This window comes from Coenobita brevimanus, chromosome 66, assembly GCF_032717465.1.
Source record: "Coenobita brevimanus isolate Jiangsu-jjx chromosome 66, ASM3271746v2, whole genome shotgun sequence".
NCBI lineage: Eukaryota > Metazoa > Arthropoda > Malacostraca > Decapoda > Coenobitidae > Coenobita > Coenobita brevimanus.
Window position 1 is genome coordinate 4,116,229 of NC_137019.1, and position 26,969 is coordinate 4,143,197.

Here is a 26,969-nt window from a genome sequence, read left to right on the forward strand (position 1 = left end):
GTTTTGGCAAGGTAGGATAGATGGATATGGGTATGTGGGTGTGTTGGTTAGGGAGAAATGGTTGGAATGTTATGAAAGTGACAGGATAATAGTAGTGAAAATTTTGTTCTGTGGGATGGTGTTTGCAATTGAATTGGCATATGCTCCACAAGCAGGCTTGGATGAGGCAGAGAAGGACAGATTTTGGGATGACTTAATACATGTAGTACATGGTATGGGGGATGATGAGAATGTAGTATTAGGGAGGGATTTAAATGGTCATGTAGGTGAAGCAGCTCAAGGATATGAAGGAGTACATGGGAGATGTGTATATGGTACAAGAAATGAAGAAGGGGAAAGGATACTCGAGTATGGGGAGGCAATGAGCATGATTGTGTGCAACACACATTTTAGGAAATGAGAGAGTAGGTTGATTACATACGAGCCTGGGGGAAATAGCAGCCAGATAGACTATTTTCTGGTCAGGAGGGCTGATAGGAGGTTAGTGAGGGATGTTTGTGTGCAATAACACAAATGATTGATGTGACATGGTGCTCAAGGAGCGCGTGATGAAAAAGAGGACCTATGGACCTAGGAGGAAAATATGTGGAAGTTGAAAAACCAAGCATTAAGGTATGCCTTCTGTAGCGAGATGAGGAGAGTGGTGGCTGAAGAGGGAGATATGGATGGAAGTGGTAATGAACAGTACAGAGCCCTCAAGACCAACCTCTTGAGAGTTACTGAGTCTGTATGTGGATGGACAGGAGGCCCACCAAGACATAAAGTGACTTGGTGGAATGAGGTGTAGAAGCTGCAGTTAAGGAGAAAAGAAGACTTTTCCGGGAATGGAAGAAGGATAATAACAAAAAGGAATACTTGGCTGCTAAGCGTACGGCTAGAAAAGAGGTTTATAGGGTGAAGTCTGAGTCACCAAGACTTTTACTTGATAACCTAAATCGCGTGGAAGGGAAGAATATGATTTTTAAGGTGGCAAATCAGATGAAGAGGGAGAATAGGGATATCATAGGTGAGCAGTGTGTGAAGAAAGATGAAGGAAGGGTTGTGGTGAACAGTGGGAATATTAAAGACGCATGGAGAGAGCATTACAGCTGGTTGTTGAATATGGTGTTTGACTGGGACAGGGAAGGTTTGGAGCCAGCAGATCCAGTGTTTGGCCCTTGGCCTTTGATTGACGCTGCTGCTGCGAGCGGGGCAATAGGCAGGATGCAGGTGTGTCTGGGTTGACTGCTGAAGTGTTGAAAGCCTCAGGAGTTATAGGAGTGTGGTTAGTCACTGACCTGATAAATACGATTATATATGAGTGTGTTATCCCAGATGATTGGCTGAAGAGTGTAACTGCAAATGTGTACAAGGGAAAGGGTGAAACCCTGGAAAGAGGCATAAAGCTCTTAGACCAGATAATGAAGGTAAGGGAGAGAGTTCTAAAAGGTATGATTACAGAAAGAGCGAATATTGAGGAGATGCAGTTTGGGTTTATGCTAGGCAAAGGGACCACTGGTGCCATATTCATTGTTCAACAGCTTCAGGAAAAATATATAGTAAAGAGAGCCGTACTTTGTTTTTGTTGATTTGGAGAAGGCCTTTGACAGAGTCCCTAGAAAGGTGATGAAGTGGGAAAGTTTGGGATTGAGGAGTGGCTGGTTAGGGTCATTATGGCCATGTATGTGGGTGCTCACACCCAGTTAAGGGTGAATGGAGATTTGAGTGATGAGTTTTCCATGAATGTTGGTGTGCATGAGGGGTCAGTCTTGAGCCCCTTGTTGTTTATCATGATACTTGAAGCCTTCTCACATGACTTCAGAAATGGACTCCCGTGGGAGATGCACACCGATAATTTGGTGTTGGTTGCAGAGATTAAAAGGGAGGCTGAGGAAAGGTTTAGGGAGTGGAGAGAGGGTATGAGGCACAAGGGCTTAAGAGTAAATGAAGATAAAGCAAAAGTGATGGTATCTAGGGCAGGGGGTGGTACTGTCAAAGAAGAGGGAGAGAACAAAAGTGATGATATCAGGGGCTGCAAGTGGTAGTCAAAGAAGAGCGAGAGTGGCCATGTGCGATTTGTCACAAGGGCGTGTGAAGTAATTCCATCTTGTGCAGTGTTTTTGGTAAGTGGGTGCATGAGAGGTAGTGGTACTAGAGGTACTCTGTGAGATAATGCTGATTTCATGTGTGCAGTGTGTTGGGGAGAGCATGTAGATATTGCCAGGCGTGAAAGGATTGAACTTGCTGGTGAGTCTCTTGAGTGTGTGGAAGAGTTTTGTTATTTGGGAGACATGTTATGTGCTGGAGGTGGGACAGGAGCTAGCTCTGTGGCTAGAGTAAGAAGTGGTTGGAAGAAGTTCAGGAAGCTGTTGCCACTTCTGACATTGAGAGGGCTCTCCCTCCATGCTAAGGGATCTTTGTATGTGGCAATTGTTTGGAATGTAATGCTGTATGGTAATGTGACCTGGGCAGTAAAGGAAGAGGATATTTGCAGGCTTAAATGCACAGAATTGGCAATGATTAGGTGGATGTGTAGTGAGTCCTTGATTGCTAGGCCTGGGGGGACTAGGTTTACAATGGAAGAGTTGAGAGGTACGATGGGACTGGAGTGTATTGGAGTTGTGATGAGGAGAGGTAGATTGAGATGGTTTGGGCATGTGCAAAGGATGGGGGACGATAATTGGGTGCAGAAAGTGAGAAGTGTTAATGTTGGAGGCAGGGTAGTGAGAGGTAGATCGAAAAAGATCTGGGACGAGGTCATTGAGTGTGACCTCAGGGTTAAGGGAGTAATTAGGGAAGCTGCCAGAGATCAAGCAGCATGGAGGACCACCATTAGGTGACCAAGGCCGACGCACGCACGTATGTTGGGATTAATCCCCGAGCTAGACCTCATCAGATCATATAGCCCTGCTAGGGTTACAGGAGAGTACTACCCCTCCCAGCACAGCAGCCACCATGTGGGGCACGAACTTGCAACCTCATGATTACAAGCCTGACACCCTACCACTGAGCTACTGCACTCTCCTGCAAGTATGTTGGAGCCTTCAAAAATGAAAAATGAAACGATCACTAACAATGATTTCTACAGGTGCAACCTTACCCTTATGAATATCATTTAAAGTCTGCAATCATACAATTTTACACTGGGTCTGTTTTTGTGTATGCCCTACCAGACACTCACAGGACTGCAGTTCCCAAAGGTCTGTGATCAAGGGTAGGGAGTGTCAGCTCTGATCATTGGGGGGGAGGGGAGGTATACCTACTGTGAATCTCTCTCTCTCGGATTATGAATGCAGTGAGTACCTACCTTCACACTACTATGTTGTATTTTAATCATATTTTTGTTAGCATACAGTATTTGTTCTTACTTGAGGGATACCTGTAATGCATCCTGTACATTCTAAGTTTCCTTTCTCCCATTTTGTTGTCCCAAACTCTTTCTTTGCTGTTCATGTTATTCATCAGCTGTTATTTCCACACTAATTCATACTTATCACCTTTCTCCTAATTTCTTCTCCGAATCTTTGAGTACAATTATCTGATCATATCAACAAACAGGCTGGGATATAATTTTACCAACTGTTCCACTGCTGCAGCTTCACACTGTGGGCATGTCAGTCACTTTTCTCGCTGATGCATCATATCTGATCATCAGTGGCCTGAGAAATGTAACGAAGTCTCTAACATTGTATAACTGTTAGCCAGCAAAAGGAAGTGAGATGTATAAGTCGTGAAATATTAGGTGAGCTTATGTCCCCAACTACACCACGCTTTCTATTCTGTTTGTCTGTAGTCAGACACCATAATTCCATAAGAGGTGGCTGTTTGTCTTTGATTTAGTTGTTTTACAGGGAGGGCACTAACTCTCCGCCAACTAATTTGATACGAATGGAATACGTATAGATTTGTTATATGGTTATCACCCAGCACTGTAAGTGGTTTCCTGGCTTACGGGAAACCATTTGGCTTGTCACTCAATGTAAAGCTACATGAAAAGGAAAGAAGAGTAATAAAAAGTGACAGAAAACATGGGAGAAATAGGAAGAAAGGAGGGCAGAGAAAAAGAATGATAAAAGTGAAGGAAGAAGTAGGCAGCACTACATCAAGTGAGTGGATATGTTTGCCACCACCTACCACCAAAATCTTCAATGGCTACTGCATCTTGTGTTCCCAGGCAGTCACCTCTCCACATACTGACCAGACCCAAAGTTGCTTAACTTCATTGATCGAACGAGAAGCTGTGCACTCAGTGTGGTATGGCCATCTTGCTAATGTACCCTAGAATTTTTGCAAGCAAATGATTGGAAATTAACTAGATTTCCTTACAATCCCACTTCTAACTCCAACAATTAAGTTGACACACTTCCTTGTGTGTGTAATATGAATTACAGCACAGCACGCGCTCACATAATGAGGTAATATTGTACCCTGAAGCTCCCGCTTTATGAGAATTCTTTGTTATAGGACCATATTTATGACCCTAGTTTGCCGCATTATGACCGTTTGAACCATAATTTGGGGCCTATCGCTGCTGCTTAGTGTGGTGTTCATGAAAATGGGCAGCTTCCTCGGCCCATGTAACGTCTATCATTTTCGTGTTGACTAAATTTGGATGTAAAATTTTGCCTCCCGTGTTGTGTGTTTCGCTGTATAGAATCACACATTATGTGAGCGCTGACTGTACTGATTCCTTACGCATCTTTCAGCCAACATCCATTATCATATTTCCATAGTGCATAGAAATTACCTGTTATACCATTTATAGACTCACACCAACTTTTCTGTTTAGGTAACCCTTTAAACATATTCTAACTTTGCAGTACATGTATGTAATGTACCATGAAACAATAGTTAGCAAAATTTTCTCATCCTTAATTATAAGTGAAAGCTGCTTCATCCTCACACAGGTTTGCATACTTGCACCTCGAGCTTTAACAAGGTGGCACTCATTCTTATCCTCCATTCACCGTTAAGGAACAAGGCCACTCCTCCTGCCTTTCACCCATAATCTAGTCTGTGAGCAAAGGGAGCCTGAGACTACCCTATTTGTCCAGATATTTAAAGCGAATGATCAGTCTCTTGCCCCTTTATAGATCAATCTCTTGCCCCTTTACTGTAATCCATAAGTCATAAACTCCAACCATCCCTTGGAATGAAACCCTTATGGGTCACTTCTTTTTGGAATGCCATAAGTCATCATTCAACCAGGCATCTAAAAATTGTATAAGGGCAAGAGTTAATGCACTATGTCAATACTTAGCACAAAGGTCCACTCTTGATCTCCCTGCAGGCATCAAAGAACAGTTCCATGAAGAACAAAAATATGTAAGTGCAACAAAGGGTTGTAAATTATCCTAAGATTCTAAAACTTTCATACTTTATCAGCACTTGGCATAAATGCTATGACTAAAGCTGCTCCCTTCTCACAAAGTTTGCTTATTTGCCCCATGGGCACCCATTCTTTTAAACCATTTACCATAAAGGAACACACCAATTCCTTGCCCTCTCCTTGACTAAATTTTCTTTTTTTCATAAACCTTTGGACATCTCATACAGCCACAATGCCAAGCTTTACATGGTCATAAGTTGGGTGGGGAGGGGGGGGGGGGAATCCTGCAGCATAGGAACCCCAGGCAAAACTACCATGGTCTGGAACATTTAAAGGTAGAACAACTTACACCATTTTTGAATATGACAAAAGTCTCCAGTCACTTCCAGAGGATTCAAAACATTGTGCCTAAGATACAGCTGTCACCTCTGCTCGTCCTCCACACCTAGAGCACCAAGCTTCTCCAAATCTTAAAATACAGTATTTTGTTATAAAGGTATATGATTGTACATTAGAGCAAATGACTAGAAAACTCAATGTTCATGTTCCCTCTTTATTTCCATGACATTACATTATTGCTTTGCATAACAGGAGAGCAAAAAATTGCAATGAAATTACTCACAATCGTGAGATTCAACAAACTTAAATAATACTCATAATAACTCATTATGCAAAATCACTACAATGATTTAAAATTTGATATCAAAGTTTGTGACCTCACAGTTTCAAGGAATAACATAAATGAAAAGTTTAAACTTACTTTAGGTTGCATGACTAGAAGGAATATTTTTTGCTAACAATATTCCAGTTGTAACAAAGACAAATATATTTATATATACAGTATATATCTATATATAAGGCTTCAATAGCAACCTCCTTTACACTGATTCACTCCTTGGGGTTAAAAAGTATTATCATTACTAGCATGAAAACAAGAGAGAACAGGGATCATGTCGTGGAGCTCGTGGGTTGGGGAGCGAGACGTGGCTGCCCTCTTGCCCAGCACTCAGGATTGGCACATTACCTAGGCAGTCACATTGTGGCACACTGCATCATACCAACTTGATTTGCACTCACTAGTTGCAAGTTTTGATATATTTTATGGACAAGTTTTACTGCAGTCTATATAGTTCATCTTTGGTGAATATACTTTGATCACTATTTTCCTGCCTTTGATGGCCCTCCACACTGTCCTTTACACACCAGTGCCACAGATGATGCATATTCTTATCCAACATTGAGCCCGATGAGACACAAGCATGGGACATGATCACCAGAGCCCACACTTCTGTACAATATTAACAACTCTGCTGGAGAGCTTTTAAAGTTGGTTATCTCTTGACAGAATGTATTAACCAACTCCAGATGATGGTGGGTAGCACACACTTTCTTGTACCCTGACATAGCACAAGGACTCCACATGGTCCACTACACAAATGGCCAAACATGTGTTGACAGTATTGGCTATATTCAACTGGGCATCAAGGAAGACAGTGTATAACTGCCCCGGTACAAATGACAGCACTTCCTAAGGCTGTGAATTGTCTGAAGTTAACAGAACCAGCTAGGTTCATTTTCCAATGCTGAAGATTTTAAACCAACAGCAAAGGACATACCTGAATGAAAACACACACACACTTATTAATGTGCCAAGTGGATTGTTTTATAGGCACATTACCTGTTCCTTATGCAACAGTTATACTTCAAAAAAATAGTTTAATATGAACAATTACACTGTAACCTTATCAACACTGATACTTACATACTTTCTCTAAATCTTGGATTTGTATAGGACTTACTACTGTATCACTAATCAAAACTGTACTTGCATGAGGGCTGTAACTTTTGCCATTCTGAATTGTGTACTGGCCAGTATGAAACTTTGAGAAATAAAATCTGCGATCAGCCAATAACTAGTCATAAAGCAATCTAATAATTACTGGCAACACAAACTGTATACAAAGACACAGGTCGAAGTAGAATGAGGTATAGACATCCTGTAATATCCACTGGCTAGGCATAAGGATCTTTGGATTACACATCCAATCAATGCTGAATGCAGTCAAATAATTCATCTCTGAATGCTATCAGTTTCTGTAAGGAGAGGGGGAATGCTCATAATTAGAAGAAACGACTTGGGTAAGGGACTTGGCTATACACAAACCAACATTAACTGTTTCTCAACTGCACTCCAGCCTTGTTTGGTCAGTGCAACACATTCTTGGCCACAAACATGCAGAATTTTATTTAACAAACCCTGAAGTAAATTTAGATTAAAGTTAAGAAAGTATGAATGTTACACTTTCTTACTTTATTCTAAATTACCATAATGAAAAAAGTTTATAATATAGTTTAATAAACAATGATTTCTAGTTCAAACAAACTCAAGTTTGTTTACAATGCTCTCAAAATCAATACAAATGAGCAAAATTGTAAAGATAAACTGAAGTCAGAATATTCACTTTAACAAAAAATAAACTGCATATTAAGAAAAACATGAGTCAATGTACTCAGTAACATTAAAGCAATATATAAAATACAGTACACGAGAAATCTACTGAAGAATATCATAGCAGTTTCTCTGAAAAACAATTAACTAGTATAACTGAAACAAGTTTAATTGGCTATAAGAACAAATCAAACTGGTACACTGAATATGTAAAGTTCTCCTCAAAATAATTAAATTCCAAGTTTCATATTAATCAGCAATTTGCAAGATTTATAACTGCAACTCCTAAAGTAAGGGCAAGGAGCCTATACATCACTATTAGTTTTGTATTCAGTATGAAATAGCACTGTGTTCCTGCACTCTGTAATATTCTGTACTTGGCCTTTGATACAGTTCTAATATTCAGAAAGTTGGCCACACCTTTGAAATTAGGAACTCCATGCCATGCTTAAAAAAAAAAAAAAAAAAAAAAAAAAAAAAAACTGCCAAGTTTCTGCGGCAGCCATCATTCCTAAGATACTTCTGAACTAGTGTACATGCTAGATAGTTCTTGAGCAGGTTGGCCCCAGGTATTGAATTAAAAACTGGTTGTAGCATAAAAACCTGAGGCTAGGGCTGGGGTTGGGGCCAAGCTGTGGGACTACAAGTCAGCCCTCAAAATCAACCCTTAGGTAAACCTATGATAATGCTGAAGTGAACCCCAGGTAACCTCAAGATACACCTGAAGCGACCTCCAGGCAAGTTCAAAGTTAACCCAAGGAAAAACTGCAGAAAACCCAAGGTAAACCAGGACTGTGATATGAAGGACAACGTCAATAGTCTGACACTGTGCCATCATCATGCCCTGAGGCCAAAGCTCTATGTCGCTTAGCTTTCCTCACAAGGCGCTGTTCAGGTGGTGGTGGTGGTGGTGGTGGTGGTGGTGGTGGCGGTGGTGGTGGCGGTGGTGGTGGCGGTGGTGGTGGTGGCGGTGGTGGTGGTGGTGGTGGCGGTGGTGGTTCTGTGCTTATGGCAGCTGCTGAGTGGAGGTCGGCGGCTGCTACAGTAGTCTCAGTATGCCGACGTCGACGCTCCCGCCGGGTGATGCGTCGAAGAGCTCTCTCAGCATCACCACGTTTCATCTGCCAGAAAAACAATGTGCATATCTCAGCACTACATATTGTACTCACCTACAAGCTGTGTCCAAAGTATACACAAGGCTCTTTGCACAAACCTGACACTCTTGATCAAGAAAAATGGGGGTTTATCATCATATTCCCTTCTACCCACCTAAGATGAGGTATGGCAGAATCTAGAACAATGAAAAAGAAAGTGCTAAAGGTGGAGAACTATCAACAGCATGCCCAGCAAAATAGGAATTACAATTATGCAAACCTCCAGAATCCTAGATCAACTCAATCATAACCACCTTCACATAAAACTTGTATTTTTCTCTGTAGATGCACTTCACATACACCTACCAGTCAATTTGTTAACTGTCAAATTAAGGGGGTGCCAAAACCTGGTCCTATGTTCCTCAGTACACACACACGGTAAATACGTAAGAAAGCAAGGTACATAAGATGAAGTTAAGGGTCTGATAACCTTGGGATCAAAATGGTGGGAAGAAGCATTAAAAGAATTGCACATGACTTGAGTTTGGCACCTTCTTTTAAGCCTGGTAGTCAATGCAGTGACTATCCAGCAGATGTAGTTTGGTATCCTCTGTTAAGCCTGGTAGTCAATGCAGCACCTATCCAGCAGATGTAGTTTGCCACATTCTTTTAGGCCTGGTAGTCAATGCCATGACTATCCAGCAAATGTATATGAAGTGCACCTATTTAAAAAAAAATGGTGATGCTCTTGAGGCAGAGCTAGGATTCTTAAGTCTTATATTACTAAATATCTACGTATCTATCTATTGCCAGATGCCTTAATCCCGTAAGAGGTGGCCACAAACAAATTGCCTCCATGTCGCCCTGTCCCCCGCCATTTCACTGCCCTTCCCCCAGCTCACCCTCCTCTCTCATATACCTCTCCACTCCATCCCTCCCTCTCATCCTCAGCTTCCCCTTCCCTTTCCCCACCCCCTTCCACCTCACTCACATACACTCTCCTCATAAGTCTATTGCTCTTCATCCTCTTCACATGACCAAACCACCACAATGCATTTCTCCTAATGCTTTCTATCACATCCACACCACAATGCTCTGTCACTTCCTCATTTATCAGTCTGTCTCTCCTTGTAACTCCACATGCTCCTCTCAAATAACTCATTTCCACTGCTCTCACTCTTGTGCCCTTCCAACAAGGTCCAAACTTTGCTTCCATACGTTAGGGTTGGTATCACAGTACTATCATGCACTGATTTTTTTACTTCCATGCTCACTTTCCTATTTTTTATCAATGTTTTGAAAGAATTAGCAACCTTTCTTCCCAGTTGTACCATTTCTTGCACTTCATCCTCCAAACGTCCATCCTTACTCATCACACTTACCCAAGCATAGTACTTAAATGCACTCACATTTTCCATTTCATCATCCAACCTCACTGTACATTCAGTGACTTCATATCTCTCGAGACCACAACTTTACTTTTCTAAATTACTAAACATGCTGTTGAAAAGTCTTCCAGTTTTTTCTCTTTCTTTGTTTCCTATCTCATCCTCTCTCTCAGTAGGAATAAAGATTTGGTTAATGATGCTGATTTTCACAAATGATGGTCCTTATTTTCCATGTCCTTAGTTTTAGTCTTAATTGACTGTACTGTCACTGTGTGAAAAATATACTAGGTCATCCATTTTATGGTGGGTTTCTTACAAGCATAGCTGACTTTCTTCAGAATAAAAGACGTTGCTTCCTCTGCATCATGAATATTAAAGCACAGTACTGTATGTTATGGGCAACCCAAAATTAGAACGGTATTAACATCACTATATAACATACCATACAGCATATAGGATGGCATCATACAGAATCAAAACAAAATGATGAACCAACCTCTCCCAAAACATTTTTTGTGATGGTAATGAATTTCCGCTTTTTCTTCTTTGCTGCTAGTGGATGATTGTTACTTGTACCCATGTTTAAGCTCCCACGCTCTTCAACACTGCTAGCCTGCAAGAGAGAGTCATGAGCAGATCTGCTGTCTCTAAAACTGGAATTAACAAATCATCACTCACAATCTGTTTATTGTTTTACATAAGGTTAACAGATCTAGAGCAGTTACAGTCAACATGAGTGCTTAAGATTTGCTTGGGATGCATATAACTAGACAATGCTTGGAAGAGGACTCTGTAAGATAGGTGTACCAACATTTGTCCGAAAAATATAAATCAATGTTGAGTAATCCCGGTCAGTCTGGTTAAGCATACCCATCAACTGCAGGCAAACAACCAACCCTGCAAGGCCATCTCTTGCAGCAACACAATATTACCTTGTAGCAGACAGCACCTAGCCACAATGCAGTGCAAGAAAATGTGTGGAGGTTTGGTTCTTGGATGGATGCAGCATTTGTATCTCTCCATCCAATTAGAGGCACCACAGTATGCTCCATATCAGCATGTTATCTGGTTATATTGTTACCACCCAGCTTTGTAAATGGGCTCCTGGATTACAGGGAAGCACTAGACTTATCACTCAGTGCAGAACCACCAGCAATGGAGGGAGTGATAAAAACTGAGAGGAAAGATGAAGGAAATAAGAGAGGAGGACAAACACAAGAATGATAAAGGTGAAGGATGAAGTAGGCAGCACATCAACTGAGTAGACGATGGCTGCAAACACCTATAATTTATCTACCTATATATATATATATATATATGTATGATTAGTCAAAGGTGCTCTGCCCAAGTGGCACCCTGACCACTTTAATGCCAACTCTTTGTAGGAGGTGGTTGGTGGACGACTACACTCGATTATACCAAAGGAGATGGAGGGATGGGGTGGAGTGGTATATGAGAGGGGGGTGTGAGTTGGGAGCAGGGGAGTGAAATGGCGGGGGACAGGGGGACTTGGAGGCGATTTGTTTGTGGCCACCCCAAACGGGATTGAGGCGTCTGGCAATAGATAGATAGATAGACAACATATTGTAGACATTCATATCATTCTTTATGTTATTTAACTGTAGCAGTTTCCTCATTCCATATGTTTTGGAGCAGTTTTACAGAGTTCTCATTTACTCCTTGTTCTTGCAATGAGTTTATAATTGCCATGTGCTCCTCTGAGTTGAAAGCCATTTTGTAATCAACAAAACCTAATCACAATGGTTTATTTTATTCTGCAGTTTTCTTTGTTAGCTGATTCATTTTGTGTAGATGATCATTAGTCAAATATCCACTTTGGAATCCTGCCTGTTCACGAGGTTGGTTTTCTTCCAAATTTGTTATTATTCTGTTCGTAAGGATGGTAGTGAAGGGTTTGTAAATAATTGATAATAACCTAAGCTCTTTTGATTTGCCTTTTTTGTAAAGTAAAAAAACTGTTGCTTTACAACACATTTTGGAATTTTTTTTTTATCCATCCGTCGTCCAGTCATATGTTGCCCCATGAGGAGCAGAAGGCCCCAAGGCTAGGCAAGTTGGTCCTGACATTTGAGATTCTTTTTTATACACCGAGTAAATAAGTGGACAAGCCAGTTCTGTACTTCTGCTCCTGCATCCAATAGTAAATCTGCTACTATTCCATCTTCTGGGGCCTTCCCTCTTTTCATACTTTTAAACAAAATGTTTACTTCATCTGGTGTTACCTCAGGTATTTCACTTGTGTCAACTGGAAAGTTAGACATTGGTAATACTGTCTATGATGCATAGAGTTCTTTGTAAAACTCTTCAACTCTCTTCATCATCTTATATAATTCACCAATCCATCATCTAATCCTGTGTTGCCCTATGAAGAGCGTAGGAGCCCGGGGCTAGGCAAGCTGGTCCTGACAAAGGTGAGTATGACCAACCTCACTCATCCATGAGCAACACTGCATGAACTCCCCAACCACCCTTTGGATATAAACCTGCACCAGCTCAATCCAACTGGAGTGCCTTATTACCCAATGAACCACCATATGCCATAATTTGGTCATACGGTTACCAACAAGTGTAATAAAAGGTTTCCTGGTGTAGAGGAAACCATTTGGCTTGTCACTGAGTGTAGAGTCACCCACAGGCTGAAGGAAAGAAAGAAGTGTGTTAAGTCACCCGTAGGCACAAGGACGAGAAAAGAATGAAGGGAAGAGACAGAAGAGAATGGAAGAAAAGAAGGATGGTGAAAGGAAAGGGCAGACACCCAAGAGCAGCATTACATTGAGTGAGTGGATGGTGAACACCCCAACCTACCACAAGATAACGAATGTATAATTCCAACAATGATGTGTGGTTGTGTGACTTGGAAACTGAAAAAATCGATGGTAAATTAAATAATCCATTCTCTAAGAGCAATGGAAGGGATCTTTAAGACACAGGAAAAGACCAATTTGGGTGAGAGAGCAGACTAAAGTCAAAGACATTATAAAAGTTATAAAAGAACAGAAATGGAGGTGGGCAGGTGATGAAGCGAGAATAAGGGATAACCAATGGAGCAAGAGGCTGACTGACTGGACTCCAGGAGAATGTAAGCATAGCAGGAAAAGGTCAGACAGGAGGTGGAGAGATGAGATTTAGAAGTCTGCAAGCAAAACAGCAGAGATTGGCTCAGTCAAGGATTTCATCGAGAAGATTGGAGGAGGTCTTTTTTCAGCAGTGGATGCATCTTCTAGATTTGATTACATGCCACAGGATGGGTCTACAAAGCTGAAATTTGCAGTCAGGTGCGTCGGAAAAAATCAATTTCTGAAACTCTGAAAAATGGCTGCAGGGTTGGCCTGTGGGGTCTGACAATTCGATACGGTCGGGCACGGAGGGGTTAAATTTACATACATTAAAATCCATCCATCCATCATCTAATCCTATGTTGCCCCATGACAGTGCAGGAGTCCAGGGCTAGGCAAGTTGGTCCTGACATTTAAGATGAGTGTGACCAGCTTCACTCATCCCTGAGTGGCGTTATGTGAGCAATAAATCCCGACCATCCCTTGGATATAAACCTACACAAGCTCAATCCAATTGGACCATCTTAATTACCCACTAAACCACCAGGTGCCATAATTTGGATATATGGTTACCACCCAATGTAGTAAATCGTTTCCTGGTGTACAGCAAACCATTTGACTTGTCACTCAGCGTAGAGTCACCCATAGGCAGGAGGAAGGGGAAAGAAAGAAGGAAAGAAAGAAGAGGGAGTGTAAAGTCACCCGCAGGCAGAAGAAAGAGGAAAGAATGAAGGAAAGAAAGACAGAAGAAGAAGGAAAGAAGAGAGGAAAGGGCAGACACCCAAAGCAGCACTACACTGAGTGTGTGGATGATAAGTTCCCCCCCTCCCCCCCAAAAAAGGGGGGGAGGGGTGACGAGACTAACGATCTCTGTACCCCAGGAAACCATTTACAACACTAGATACTAACTATTTAACCAAAAAAACGAGGTGATGTGGAACTTAATATGGCACTCCAGTTAACTGGGTGAAGAGACACAACTGTGGCGTCCTTCCAGGAGCCAAACCTCCACACTCTTGCCCATGCCTCACTGTGGCAAGGCATTGTCCACCACAAGGGACACTGGTTCACTGCACAGAACAGACCTACGGGGACAACTGCTTGCTTGCGGTTGGTCTGCCCAACCAAGCAGACTGAGGTTACTTTACTACTAACTTAAACACACTATAAACACATACTGTACAATCAGCTCCACTTCCATGTACTACAGGGAGTGGTGTGCTGGAGGTCAATGTGGCACCAGTGTATTTGTTTACATCATACATACAGTGAGTTAGAGGAGACTAGTTACAGTGGTCATAACATGATGACTTGTACATGTATCCATTCATGGTGCTACAACCTCTATACTCAGTGACTGAATAAATCACACACAATGTCAGTGCATGTAATCCTGTCTACTATTATGGTTTTGAGGCATACGTGGGTATAGAGTGACAGGGGTATGCAAGTTCCACGGCTAAGTTTTGTTAGCTGCTCCAGGTCCAAACTGTCCCATTCGCTGTACTGGCCATTAGTCTTCCATAATACTACTTTCCAGTTCCATTACATATTTATCTCTTTTCTATTACTACTCTGATTTGTCTCTACTCACCAACACATCAAAGTGAACGTCATCTCACCCAAGAACCATCAGTGCTCTACCTAATTTGCTTTCTGAACAGGTCACTCATATTCATGAAACTCTGTACTAAACTTTACTTCTCTCTATTCATTGACTAGATAGTTGTTGCAGCTCAATTCCAGTCCATCTGTTCAAGCAAACCTGTCAACTGCAAGTAAGCAACAGCTCCTATGGGGTTGTCTCACAGGTTCTCTACACTCTTGTAGGGAACCTGTGGCATGTCATGTGTTGTGCAGTGCTCCATTATGTATGTTTTGCAGTGTGGAACTATTCTATAAGCAAGGCATGTCAACTGTGATGACACTGCCTAGGTTTCTGTAACATATGAGACTGGCAGATTTTCACACACGGACCTCCTCAGAAAATAAGTGTTATGTGGGTTTTTCTAACCTTGCTCTCACAGGATGAGCCAAGAGCTGGGAAGTCCATCTCAGAGTCTATCTCAAAAGGAGAACTGCGGCGGCCCACCTTCTCCACTTCACTGTAAGCTGCTCCTTCGCTTTTATTTCGTCTGCGTCGCCTGAAGGAAAAAAAATTTGAGAATGAGTATTTCAGGCTCTCCTCCTCCTGTTTATATATTTAAAAAATCCATCCATCCATCCATCAATCATCCAATCCTATGTTGCTCCACGAGGAGCGTAGGAGCCTGAGGCTGGCAAGTTGGTCCTGACATTTAAGATGAAAGTGACCAGCCTCATTCATCCCTGAGTGGCATTACATGAGCAATAAACCTCAACCATCTCTTGGATATAAACGCACACAGGCTCAAACCGACTGGAATGCCTTAATTACCCACTGAACCATCAGGCACCATAATTTGGTTATATGGTTACCACCCAGCATACTGAATGGATTCCTGGTGTACAGGAAACCATTTGGCTTGTCACTCAGTGTAGAGCCACCCATAGGCAGAAGGAAGAGGAAAGAATGAAGGAAAGAAAGACAAAACAGAGGGTAAAGTCACCCACAGGCAGAAGAAAGAGGAAAGAATGAAGGAAAGAAAGAAGAGAAAGGATGGAAGAGAGGAAAGGGCACACACCCAAAGCAGCACTACATCGAGTGGGGGGGGGGAGACTGCCATTCTTTTGTTAAGGCATTCCCATGTCCTCGGTTTCTCCAAAATTATACTTCAGCACTTATGTTGATGTGTTATGCATTAAAGTACATTTTGTTTTGTTTTGTTTATAAAGTCTCCAACATGCTTGCGCGCATTGGCCTTGGTCACCTAATGGCGGCTCTCCATGCTCCTCAATCCCTAGAAACCTCTTTATTCAGCCCCTGATCCCTGAGGTCACACTCAATGACCTAGTCACAGGTTTTATTCATTTTGCCCCTCACAATCCTACCCTGAACGTTAACACACTTTCTGCACCCAACTGTCATCCCCCGTCCTCTCCACATGCCCAAACCATCTCAATCTACCTCTCCTCATTACAACACCAATACATTCCACTCCCATCCTACCTCTTAACTCTTCCATCATAAACCTAGTCGCCCCAGGCCTTGCATTCAAGGATGCACTGCACATCCTCCTAATCACTGTCATTTCTGCACGTCTGAGCCTGCGAATATCCTCTTCCTTTACTGACCAGGTCTCACTACCATACAGCATCACACTCCTAACATAACACATACACTGACCTCTTCGCAAAGAGGGAAAGCCCCCTGTGTCAGGGGAGGCAATAGCTCCCTGAACTTCTTCCAGCCACTCCTCACTCTCGCCCCACCTCCAGCGCATAACATGTCTCTCGGGTAACAAAACTCCTCCACACACTCCAGAGACTCGTCAGCAATATCAATCCTTTCACACCTGGTACATTATATACAAACTCTCACTGGTCAGATGAAATTTATGGTAAATACGAAAACACTAGCCCTCTGTTGTTAGCAAGATAACACCCTAACTCATAACACAGTTCCAATGTACAGTACACTAGCCATTTCATCTAGATATTTCATCAACCTACTGGCCCAGTTACAAATGAAACAAGTCCCCCTCCAAGTATTTCCATGCAATACAAAGTCCCCTACTGGATGATAACCATACATATGTACTGTGTATACAATGTGGGTATGACAGCAATACATATGTACAGCCATTCAGTGATCTCCCCAGAAAACACACAAAGTGGACATAAATGTAGGTATGGCTGTTAAGTATAACAGCACCTGACTTTGTCTGAGCCCCAAATGTGACCTTGACCTTGGGAGTAGATGGCTGGTCGTTGCATGCTACACACCCTCAGGGTATGGGGAACAATTGTGTGATGTTATATCAAAATGTGTCCATGCATGTGGAAGTTACAGAGCAGACACAAAACTGCAGACCAACTGATGGATGTACTGACAGAACCGCGCAAACCTATAGTCCCCAACCGGTTTGACTGACGGGGCTAATAATGAGGTTTCACAGCATACAATATTTTCTGCATTTACACAGCTTTAACAACTTAAGAGAGTATTTAACCTTTGTAGTATCACGCCTGTAGTGTAAACCTTGCCTTCTGATTCCATCCAACCCATTATACAGTGCACCAAATGAACGAGCCCTGATGGGAGGGTGGGGGTGAGGTGGCGGGTGCTCACAGTGTGACTCGAGTGAGGGGGTTGTCTAGCATTCAACCGCAGTTGAATGCATATTGCTTCAAACTGTACTGAGAGGGTTAATAATTACCAGACTTAACTCATACCTGCTACACAAGACAGTCAACCTTACAGGAGTTTCTAAATGTGATACCTAGTACTAATAACCTTTCATACATCTATTGGATAACATTTACATTGTTTCAGTAATATGCCTGACAATATACAGGTGTACACAGATTTTGAGTTCAGTGCGTTCTTGCAATGTTTCAGTAACTACGGCATCTTATACTTGTAAAAGGTGTGAAAATGGTTAACACGTAAAGCAAGAAGAACAAATTACTCAGAAAGAAAACCAAGTGTTATATGCAGCAGAAGAGTTGTTATCTAATGCAGAATACATACTTTGCTGATTGTCTTATGTCAGCAACACTGTCACTCACACTCAAGGCCAAATTTTGATAACTGATGTATCATAAATTTGGAAATTTTTTCTCATACAAGCCAACTTGCTAATTCATATACAATAAACTCTCCCAAGTACATGAAAATTCTGTACTGGATACTGGCATTAATGCATTCCATATAAATACCTATATTATAAAAAAAATTAAAAACCCAAACCATAATACTATGACTACTAAACAGACAAGCATGCAACTGCACATGTGAGTACCTGATAACAAATTTTATACTAGACAAACTACTGCACCATCAGTTTTTCCCAGCATGTCTGGATGAGGTTAAGATTAATGAAAAAGTTGTTACTGAGAGGGCTGCAGTTTTACAACCTGGTTGAAATATCGACAGCATTATGAATGGATAATTACTGTATCCCTTCTATGGAAGACAACTCTGTCAAAATGGGTCTATGAAGTCTTTGGCAACATAAAAAGTCAACCCTATTGTATTGCAATCAATGATCAATGAGAACTGTTGTCAAGTGGTTAAGCTGCCACACCAATTCTTATATTCTCAAATATTAATCAATTGTTCGTGAGACGGATTATGAGGTGTTTAAGGCATTCATGGATCTGGAAAAAGCATACAACAAAGCAGACAGAGAAGGATTGTGGAAGGTTTTGCACATGTACAGTGTAGATGGTAAGCTGGTAGATGCCGTCAAGAGTTTTTATGATGGTAGTGATGCATGTGTAAGGGTTAATTGGCATCTAAGTGCATGGTTCACAATCCATGTCGGCGTGCGACAAGGCTGTGTGATGTCTCAGGTTATTCAATATATATATGGATGGGGTGATGAGAGATGTAAAAACATGAGGAATGGAGAGAGGGATGATGTTGGTAATGAATGGTGATGGATGGAATATCTCAAATTTGTTGTCCGCTGATGATGCAGTGCTACTTGCAAATACCGGACAAGAACTTGGTAGATTAGTGCAGAGTTCTGCTGATGTCTGTCAGTGCCGTGCCTTGAGAGTATATGTGGAAACGAGTAAAGTGATGGTTAGTGCGAGAGACGGTGATTCCCAGTGCAATGTTACAATGAATGGAGCAAGACTGGAATTGGTGAGTTCAAATACCTGGGTACAGTGATAGAAAAGAGAGGAAAATGTGCAAAAGAAGTGGAAAGTAGAGTGACACAAGGAAGGAAAGTAGCTGGTGGAATGAAGGCCTTGATAAGAAACAGAGGCTTGAGTGTTGCAGCTGCACGAGGCTTACATGAAGGAGTGTTAGTGCCAACTTTAACATATGGATGTGAGACTATGGTGTGACATAAAAATGAGAAGTCAAGAGTGAGAGCAGTGGAGATGGGACTGCTGAAGAATGTACGTGGAATACAGGGAGTGGATAGGATACGAAATAATGTGATTCGTGAAAGACTTGGAGGGAGAAAGTCTGTGGTCACCAGGATTTAAGAGAGTGTACTGAGATGGTATGGTCATGTGGAGAGAATGGATAACAACAGAGTGGTGAAAAAGGCATATCTGAGTGAATATGAAGGAGGGAGGAGATGACGTAGGCCATGTGGTGAAAATGGGAGAAAAGTCAAATCGAGTGTTCTCTGATGAGTGTACAAAATCACAAATACCTAAGTGAGAGTGAATGGTGGCCCAAGTGATAAATTCTCGGAGAATGCTGGAGTGCACCAGAAGTCTAAGGTTTCTGCTGTTTATTATGGTGCTTGAGGCACTGTGAAATTACTTTAGGACTGGTCTTCCTTGGAAGCTGTTGTGTGCCAATGACTTTGGACTGATTGCAGACAATGACAGGAAGGTTACAGGGAGATATCAGGAGGTGAAGAGATGAAATGGAGTCATAGGAAATAAGAGTGAAAATGGATAAAATAAAGTGATGATCAATCAAGTGGAAGATGGCACTGTGGTGGCAGAAGATATGGGGCCATGCAGTGCGAGTTGGTAATGTTTTGCAGCAAATGGGTGTACAAGTTATGAAGTGATGTCAGAGAGACAATGCAAGACATGTTAGGTTCCAAGCGCTGACATGGTAGGCTCCAAGTGCCATGTGTGTCAGAAAAAATTAGACAAACAGGTTGGATGTGTAAGGTCAGACTTGACAGATGAATCTTTGGAATGTGTTGAGGAACCCAGATAATACAGTATGATCTGTTGGGGGGGGGGGGAGTTTCACTCCTAGGATTCCTGGGATTAGGAGTGAATGGAAGAAGTTTACGGAACCACAACCTTTCTTGACACTGTACATAATTTTCGTTTCCAATACGGGAAACTGTTTCCTGCATGTGTGAGAAGTGTAATGTTTTACTGAAGTACAGCTTGAACAATACAGGGGAGCATTAGTCGAAGTGTACAGATGAGGATGGTAAGATGTATGTGTACTGCTTCCCTCAACAACACAGCTGGAAGTGGCAGAGTTGTGAATTAGCAGTCAACTGCCAGAAACAGAACCCAATGGCAATGTACTGTACAGAGGGAGACTGAGATGACTTGACATTTGGAAGGAATGGAAGATATATACTGGGCTGAAAGATCTATGAGTATGAATACAGAAAGTAGAGAACCACAACAAGAGGTAGACTTAGAACACTTGGGATAAGGTCCTACAAAGTGACCTCAGGGTTAGCAAATAGAATAGAGATGGTGCTGGAGATCGTGTACCAAGAAGAGCCACCAGCAGGTGAAAAATGCTGACACTTGCAAACATTTACAATGACTTTTAAAATGAAGAGAAATGAAAACAAGGCAAAAAATATTCTGGTTATAACTGTAGAAGTAAACAATGACCCAAAATAACAGAGATGCTAAACTTCTTTTTGCCACATCACTCACTGTTGTCATTCTAATAGGTCCAGTGGTCAGATGTACTTATTAGCTACCAGGTAGCAAAAGTGTTGCCCTGAACCTTTAACCAGTAAACATTGCACTTGTCTGGATCACAAGGCTGTTTTGTACTACCATTTTCATATATACCAAGTCACATAATTTCTTAAATAGTTAACCACCATTCTAACTATTCTAATCCATGCTTCTCAGTTTTTCCAAATGGTAGGTACCCAGAAACATGAGTCTACTGTTACTTGTGAATCATGGCCATATACTGGATAGGAATGAGCTAAAAGAATCTGAAAGCAACTGGTCAAAGACTGAAGATAAGTGAGGTGAGAATGACGGGGTGTGAGGTATTAGTGGCACATACAGGGGGTAGCCGTGCAGGAAGGGGCAAGTGATGCCCTTAAGGCAAGAGCCCTCCTCCCAGAACCTGCAGGTGATGGAAGCCAGGTCATGGGAGAACCTGCAATCATGACGTCGGCAGCCACCTTCCATGAAGAAAGTGCAAGGTCGGCGGGAGGGAGGCACCCACCGACCTGTCCGGGGCTTCCGCGGCAGCTGCACCTGCAACATGACCAAATAATGACACTTACACTACAGACATACAAACACAACTACGTAAATGAACCTAAACGCAAAATTAGAAATAAATCTGCAGGAGTCCCGGCAGGACAATTTTGAGAAAGAAGACGCAAACACAAAAAGGTGATTTAGTATTCAGTATAAACAAAACAAATCCCATGAAAATCAAGGTTTGATTTAACAGGCAAACAATAACTTCCTACTGAAATTCTGATGATCATTTCTCAAAAACTTTTGTCAAGGTTGTCACCCAAATAGTAATCCCCCATTTATCCACCATAATGCAGCCATGGCCTTGTCAGATAATGCTGTACTACCCCAACCCATCCACAGGAGGTATAGCCCCTATAAAATCCTATATAGGTCTCCCTGTTAATAAGCAAAACCCATCCAGATACCAGTTTTCCATTAGCCACCTTTATATCTTCAATATACAATTCTTACATAACCACTCATATGTTAAGTTGATGTGATTTTAATTAATAAAAAAGCACCTCCTTTCTTCAGTACTGTACATGTTCCACCATTGGCCTGTCTCAGCCACACTGAATGCTAGTTCAGTTTCAAGCATTAATGATACCGTACTGTTATTTATTAAGAGAAAGTGAGGTGCAGAGATGAAACTGAGCAGAGCTGAAAGCGGGAAACTAACCACGTAAGTTATGTAACATGCAGAAGGCTAGATGGTGCCGCCTGTGTGCATATTTACGTAAACACTTTACGGCACTCCTCTTTGCGGGGCTCACTCTTGCCGGGTTCAGTTATTCGCAGAGAGCAGATGGTCATTCTTTAAAAACATCTGAGAAGTACTCGAAAGCATTTATGGAGTTCCACAGGATGCAATATTCCTGTCTACACAACCCTTCCCATGCTTTTTCACGTGGCCTGCACTCCAGCTCCCCTAGTTTGTCCTGCTTGGGCTGCTCCAGTGTTGCCAGTTTGACAGAAAAGTAACAAAGTCTAGCAACTTTACATATTATCTATTTGCGACTCAAGCTGATTCATATGAAAGCATTCACCATATATCATAAGCACATAAACTCCCAATTATCCACCGCTGCATTATCCGACAAAGACAAAGGCTAAATTAAAATGGTATCCGGCAGTAAGTATAAATTGTTTGACATTGTCCGGCATGAATAACTCTTTCTTCTTGCAAAAAGTACATTATTATCTGGCATGAGACAGTTGTTCTCATGAAACATCCAGCCAAAATCACAAAAAAGGAAAATAAAAAAAAGAAATACACAAAATGAATGGAGTTATACTGTACTGTAATATAAAAGTGGTGGAGTGCTGAGGGAGGGAAGGTTGACAGGTGGTGGGCCTTGCAGCTCATAGGGTGTTGGTGGTGGGTAGGGAGGGAAGATGCAGTGGTAGTGAGTAGAAGAGTTTTGACTGGCTATGGCAGGGGAGGGAGAATTCTAATGCAAATTTTTCACTAGCTGGCAGCAGGTAGGTGGATGATCTCTCATTCTCCATTGTGTTCCTCCAACGCTATGGTGCCAATTTATGAACAAACCTACATTGCACTCTAAGTCTCTTTCTAAACATCAACATCAATGTCAACATGAAATTGCATCCATATATAAAATTATAGTGTACTTAAAGAGTACATTACAGTACTGTATTTTATTATTATGAACATTTATTAGTTATTTTTTTACATTTTAAGGTGTTTTGCAGGGATCAAACAGCGGATAAGTGTTATAAGGCTTGGAGACTATGGGCCCCTAGGGGAGATTTTTTGCATCACCTAGCATTTTGACAGCATCTGGCAGGCCTCTGGCTCTATTATGCCAGATAATCGCAAGTTTACAGTATTAAATTACTGTATATCATTCCATAAGTCCATAATTCATCATTCATATGGGTATTTGTGGATATTTCTGTGATATAACCCTGACAACAAGGGAGGGAGTAATGTGTTATTTTCCAATGAGGAAGCTACAAGCACAAAGAATATTTTGTTATTTAGTAAATGTGAGACTAAGATGCATAAATAGACATGAGCACAACTAATGCATGCAACTAGCTATGTCCGTCACATAATGAAGGAAACAGTTTGGCACCGTCTGCGTGCATATTTATGTAAACATTTTTATAATTATTTATGTATTTACACAAGATGTTAAATAATAAATCAGGTCTAAAGTGATGAATAAATAGAAAACAGCAATATAACAGGAGAGCAGATGAGATGTATAAGTGATAATGACCTTCCATGGCACAGAGGTCATCTTGGGAAAAACTCACAACTCTAACCTTATATGGGATGCCACTTTTCTTCCACTGGTCCTCTAGGTCACTGGAAAAATAGACTGATGAGGCTGGGTGACCTGAGGGGAGGTCAGGCAATGAACCTCCTAGACGCCGGGTTCCTGGTTCTGAAGCACCAAAAATTTGGTCATACAGGGAGTCTTCCAGGTACTCCACTGGCAGGGTATATGTGGTGCCCTCACTCTCCCACACAATCACTTCACCACCACCACCATCATCATCATCTTCACACCCTCCATCTTGATAGTCCTGGGGAAAGTAAAACGAAGTATCCTGAAACATATACCAATAGAGATATATCATCATCCAGACCTCCTTTCCCACCCTAGGGCAGGGTAAGGAGTAGCAACATCCACACAGCCCAAGTTTGACCATTCCAATGGTTCCATTCACTCATCGTGCAAGCCCCCAGAATCCTGGCTCAATCTGATAAGCCAAAAAAACTTTCACCACATTCTGTAGCTTCGCATAACCATATCCGATAGAATCAATTCAAACTCTGTCACCTTAAGAAGGGGTGCCAAATCCCTAATCATGAATTTCTCACAACATTCATCCAATCAGCTCGATCTCTTGTCAGTCCCCTAACCTCAACATCTTCCATTCCTCATTTCCTCACACGCTCATCCACCATATCCCTCCACCTTCTCCTTGGCCTACCTCGCCTCCTCCCTCCTTCAAATTCGCTCAGATATACCTTTTTCACCACTCTGCTGTTATCTATTCTCACCACATGACCATACCATCTTAGTACACTCTCTTCGATTCTGGTGCCCGCAGCTTTCACAAATCTCATTATTTCATATCCTATCCACTTCCTATACTCCACATGCATTCCTCAGCAGTCCCATCTCCACTGCTCTTGACTTTTCATTTTCATGCCTCACCATAATCTCACATCCATATGTTAAAGTTGACACTAACACTCCTTCATTTAAGCCTCGCACAGCTGCAACACTCAGGCCTATTTCTAATCAAGGCCTTCACTAGCTACTTTCCTTCCTTGTGTCACTCTACTTTCCACTTCTTTTGCACATTTTCCTCTCTTTTCTCTCACTGTACCCAGGTATTTGAACTCTCTCACCAATTCCAGTCTTTCTCCATTTACTGTAACATCACACTGGAAGTCACCTCCTCTTTCGATTACCATCACTTTACTCTTTTCGACAATTACTCTCACAGACATCAGCAAACCTTTGCACTAGTCTACCAAGTTCTTGTCTGGTATCTGCAAGTACCACTGCATCATCAGCATAAAACAAATTTGAGATATTCCATTCATCACCATTCATTACCAAAGCCATCCCTCTCTCCATTACTCGTATTTTTATTTCTCTCATTACCCCTTCCATGTATATATATTTATATATATATATACTGTATATATATATACACATGAGGTGCTACCCAAAGGTTCCAGTAATTTGAACAGAGGGAGCCAACCGTTTACAGTTTTGTCTTTTGCTGCTAGCAGCACCCCTTGTGCGTCAGTGTGGCCCCGGCCGTGTTGTTGAGCTACACTTACTGTTGTAATGTGGCGTGTACGTGGTTTGGCAGTTTTGCATTGGTGGACCTCACGGAACAAAGAACCTGCATCAAGTTCTGCCTCAGGATCAACAAGACGGATGCAGAAACACACTGGTTGCTTCAGTAAGCCTTTGGTGACAATGCCATATCCCAATGCAGAACATTTTTCTGGTACATTGCTGTTCAAGGAAGGACGAACATCCGTCGAAGACGAAAACCGTTTTGGATGAATGTCAACAGCAACAACACCAGAAAACATCAGAAATGTTCGTCAAGCTATCCTTCTAGATCATAGAAAAATCCATGATGTTTGTGATATCATTGGACTGTCATACGGGAATGTGCAACGCATTTTGTTGGATGCGTTGGGGATGAGACGCATCGCTGCAAAATTTGTGCCAAGACTGCTGAGTAATGAGTGGAAGGCACATTACGTTGCAGTTTGCAGGGAGCTCAAGAATCAGGTCAGAGATGATGCCACCTTCATCTCCAAGGTCATAACTGGTGATTTTATGGTTATGACCCAGAGACAAAGCAGCAGTCATCGCAACGGAAGTAACCCAATTCACTGAAGCAGAAAAAAGTGCATCAAGTTCGCAGCAATGTAAAGTCGATGTTGATCATTTTCTTCAATATCCAAGGGATTGTTCAGAAGGAATTAGTCCCACCCAGTCCATCTGTCAGCAGAAAATTTTACTGTGAAGTTTTGCAGCATCTGAGGGAGAACATCCGCCGCAAACGTCCAGAACAGTAGAAGAACAAAGACTGGATTTTATCATGACAATGGTCCTGCCCACACATCAGATGTTGTCTGACAGTTCCTGGCTTCCACTAACGTAGTAGTCATTCCCCACCTACCCTATTTGCCTGACCTTGCCCCCATCAACTTTTCTCTATTTCCTAAGCTAAAATTATGACTGAAAGGGCGTCGATTTGACTCAACTGAGGAGATCCAGACAGAAGCGCAGGAGGTGCTCAAGACCATCACACCTGAAGCTTTCCAGGGATGCATGGACTTGTGGAAAAAATGCTGGGACCACTGTATACATGCCCAAGGGGACTACTTTGAAGGCAACAGCGAGAACTAGGAGGTAAGGTAACTTATTTTCCTACAATATTCAAATTACTGGAACTTTTGGGTGGCACCTTGTGTGTGTGTGTGTGTGTGTGTGTGTGTGTGTGTGTGTGTGTGTGTATATATATATATATATATATATGTGTGTGTGTGTGCATGTGTGTATATACAGTATATAAATATATATATATATATATATATATATATATATATATATATATATATATATATATACTGTATGTTGAACAACCATGGGGACATCACACAACCTTGTCGCACGCCCACATTGATCGTGAACCATTCACTTTGATACCCATTTACCCATACAGATGCCTCATTACCATCATAAAAACTCGAGGGCTTCTAGCAACTTACCATCTATACCGTAAATGCACAAAACCTCCACAATCCTTCTCTGTCTACTTTGTCGTATGTTTTTTCCAGACCCATAAATGCCATAAACGCCTTGTAAGCACACTGTGGAAGACTGCACTGCACACTTCTCCACTATCTGTCTCACTGCAGATGTTTGGTCCACACATCCTCAGTCACTCCTAAAGCCATCCTGTCCATCACTCACGAGGACTTATGATATCTCTCTTACTTTATAATAATTTTTCCATAAACCTTTCCTACAACACTCAATAAACTCATGCCATAATAATTCTTGCACTCACTTCACTCATCTTTATTTTTGTACAGGGGTACAATCACAG

General features: G+C 41.8%; 1 protein-coding gene across 1 annotated transcript in view; it reads right to left on the reverse strand.

Annotated features, from left to right (window-relative positions):
- Positions 1 to 5,847: 5,847 nt before the first annotated feature.
- Positions 5,848 to 26,969, reverse strand: part of LOC145405248 (uncharacterized) — a 97,562-nt gene continuing 76,440 nt past the window's right edge. Inside the window, 7 exon segments of the mRNA XM_080276667.1 lie at positions 5,848 to 8,660; positions 8,662 to 8,756; positions 8,759 to 8,878; positions 10,736 to 10,852; positions 15,331 to 15,460; positions 21,157 to 21,353; positions 23,637 to 23,900. Coding sequence (XP_080132793.1) covers positions 8,570 to 8,660; positions 8,662 to 8,756; positions 8,759 to 8,878; positions 10,736 to 10,852; positions 15,331 to 15,460; positions 21,157 to 21,353; positions 23,637 to 23,900 — 1,014 coding nt within the window. The 3' untranslated portion in view covers positions 5,848 to 8,569.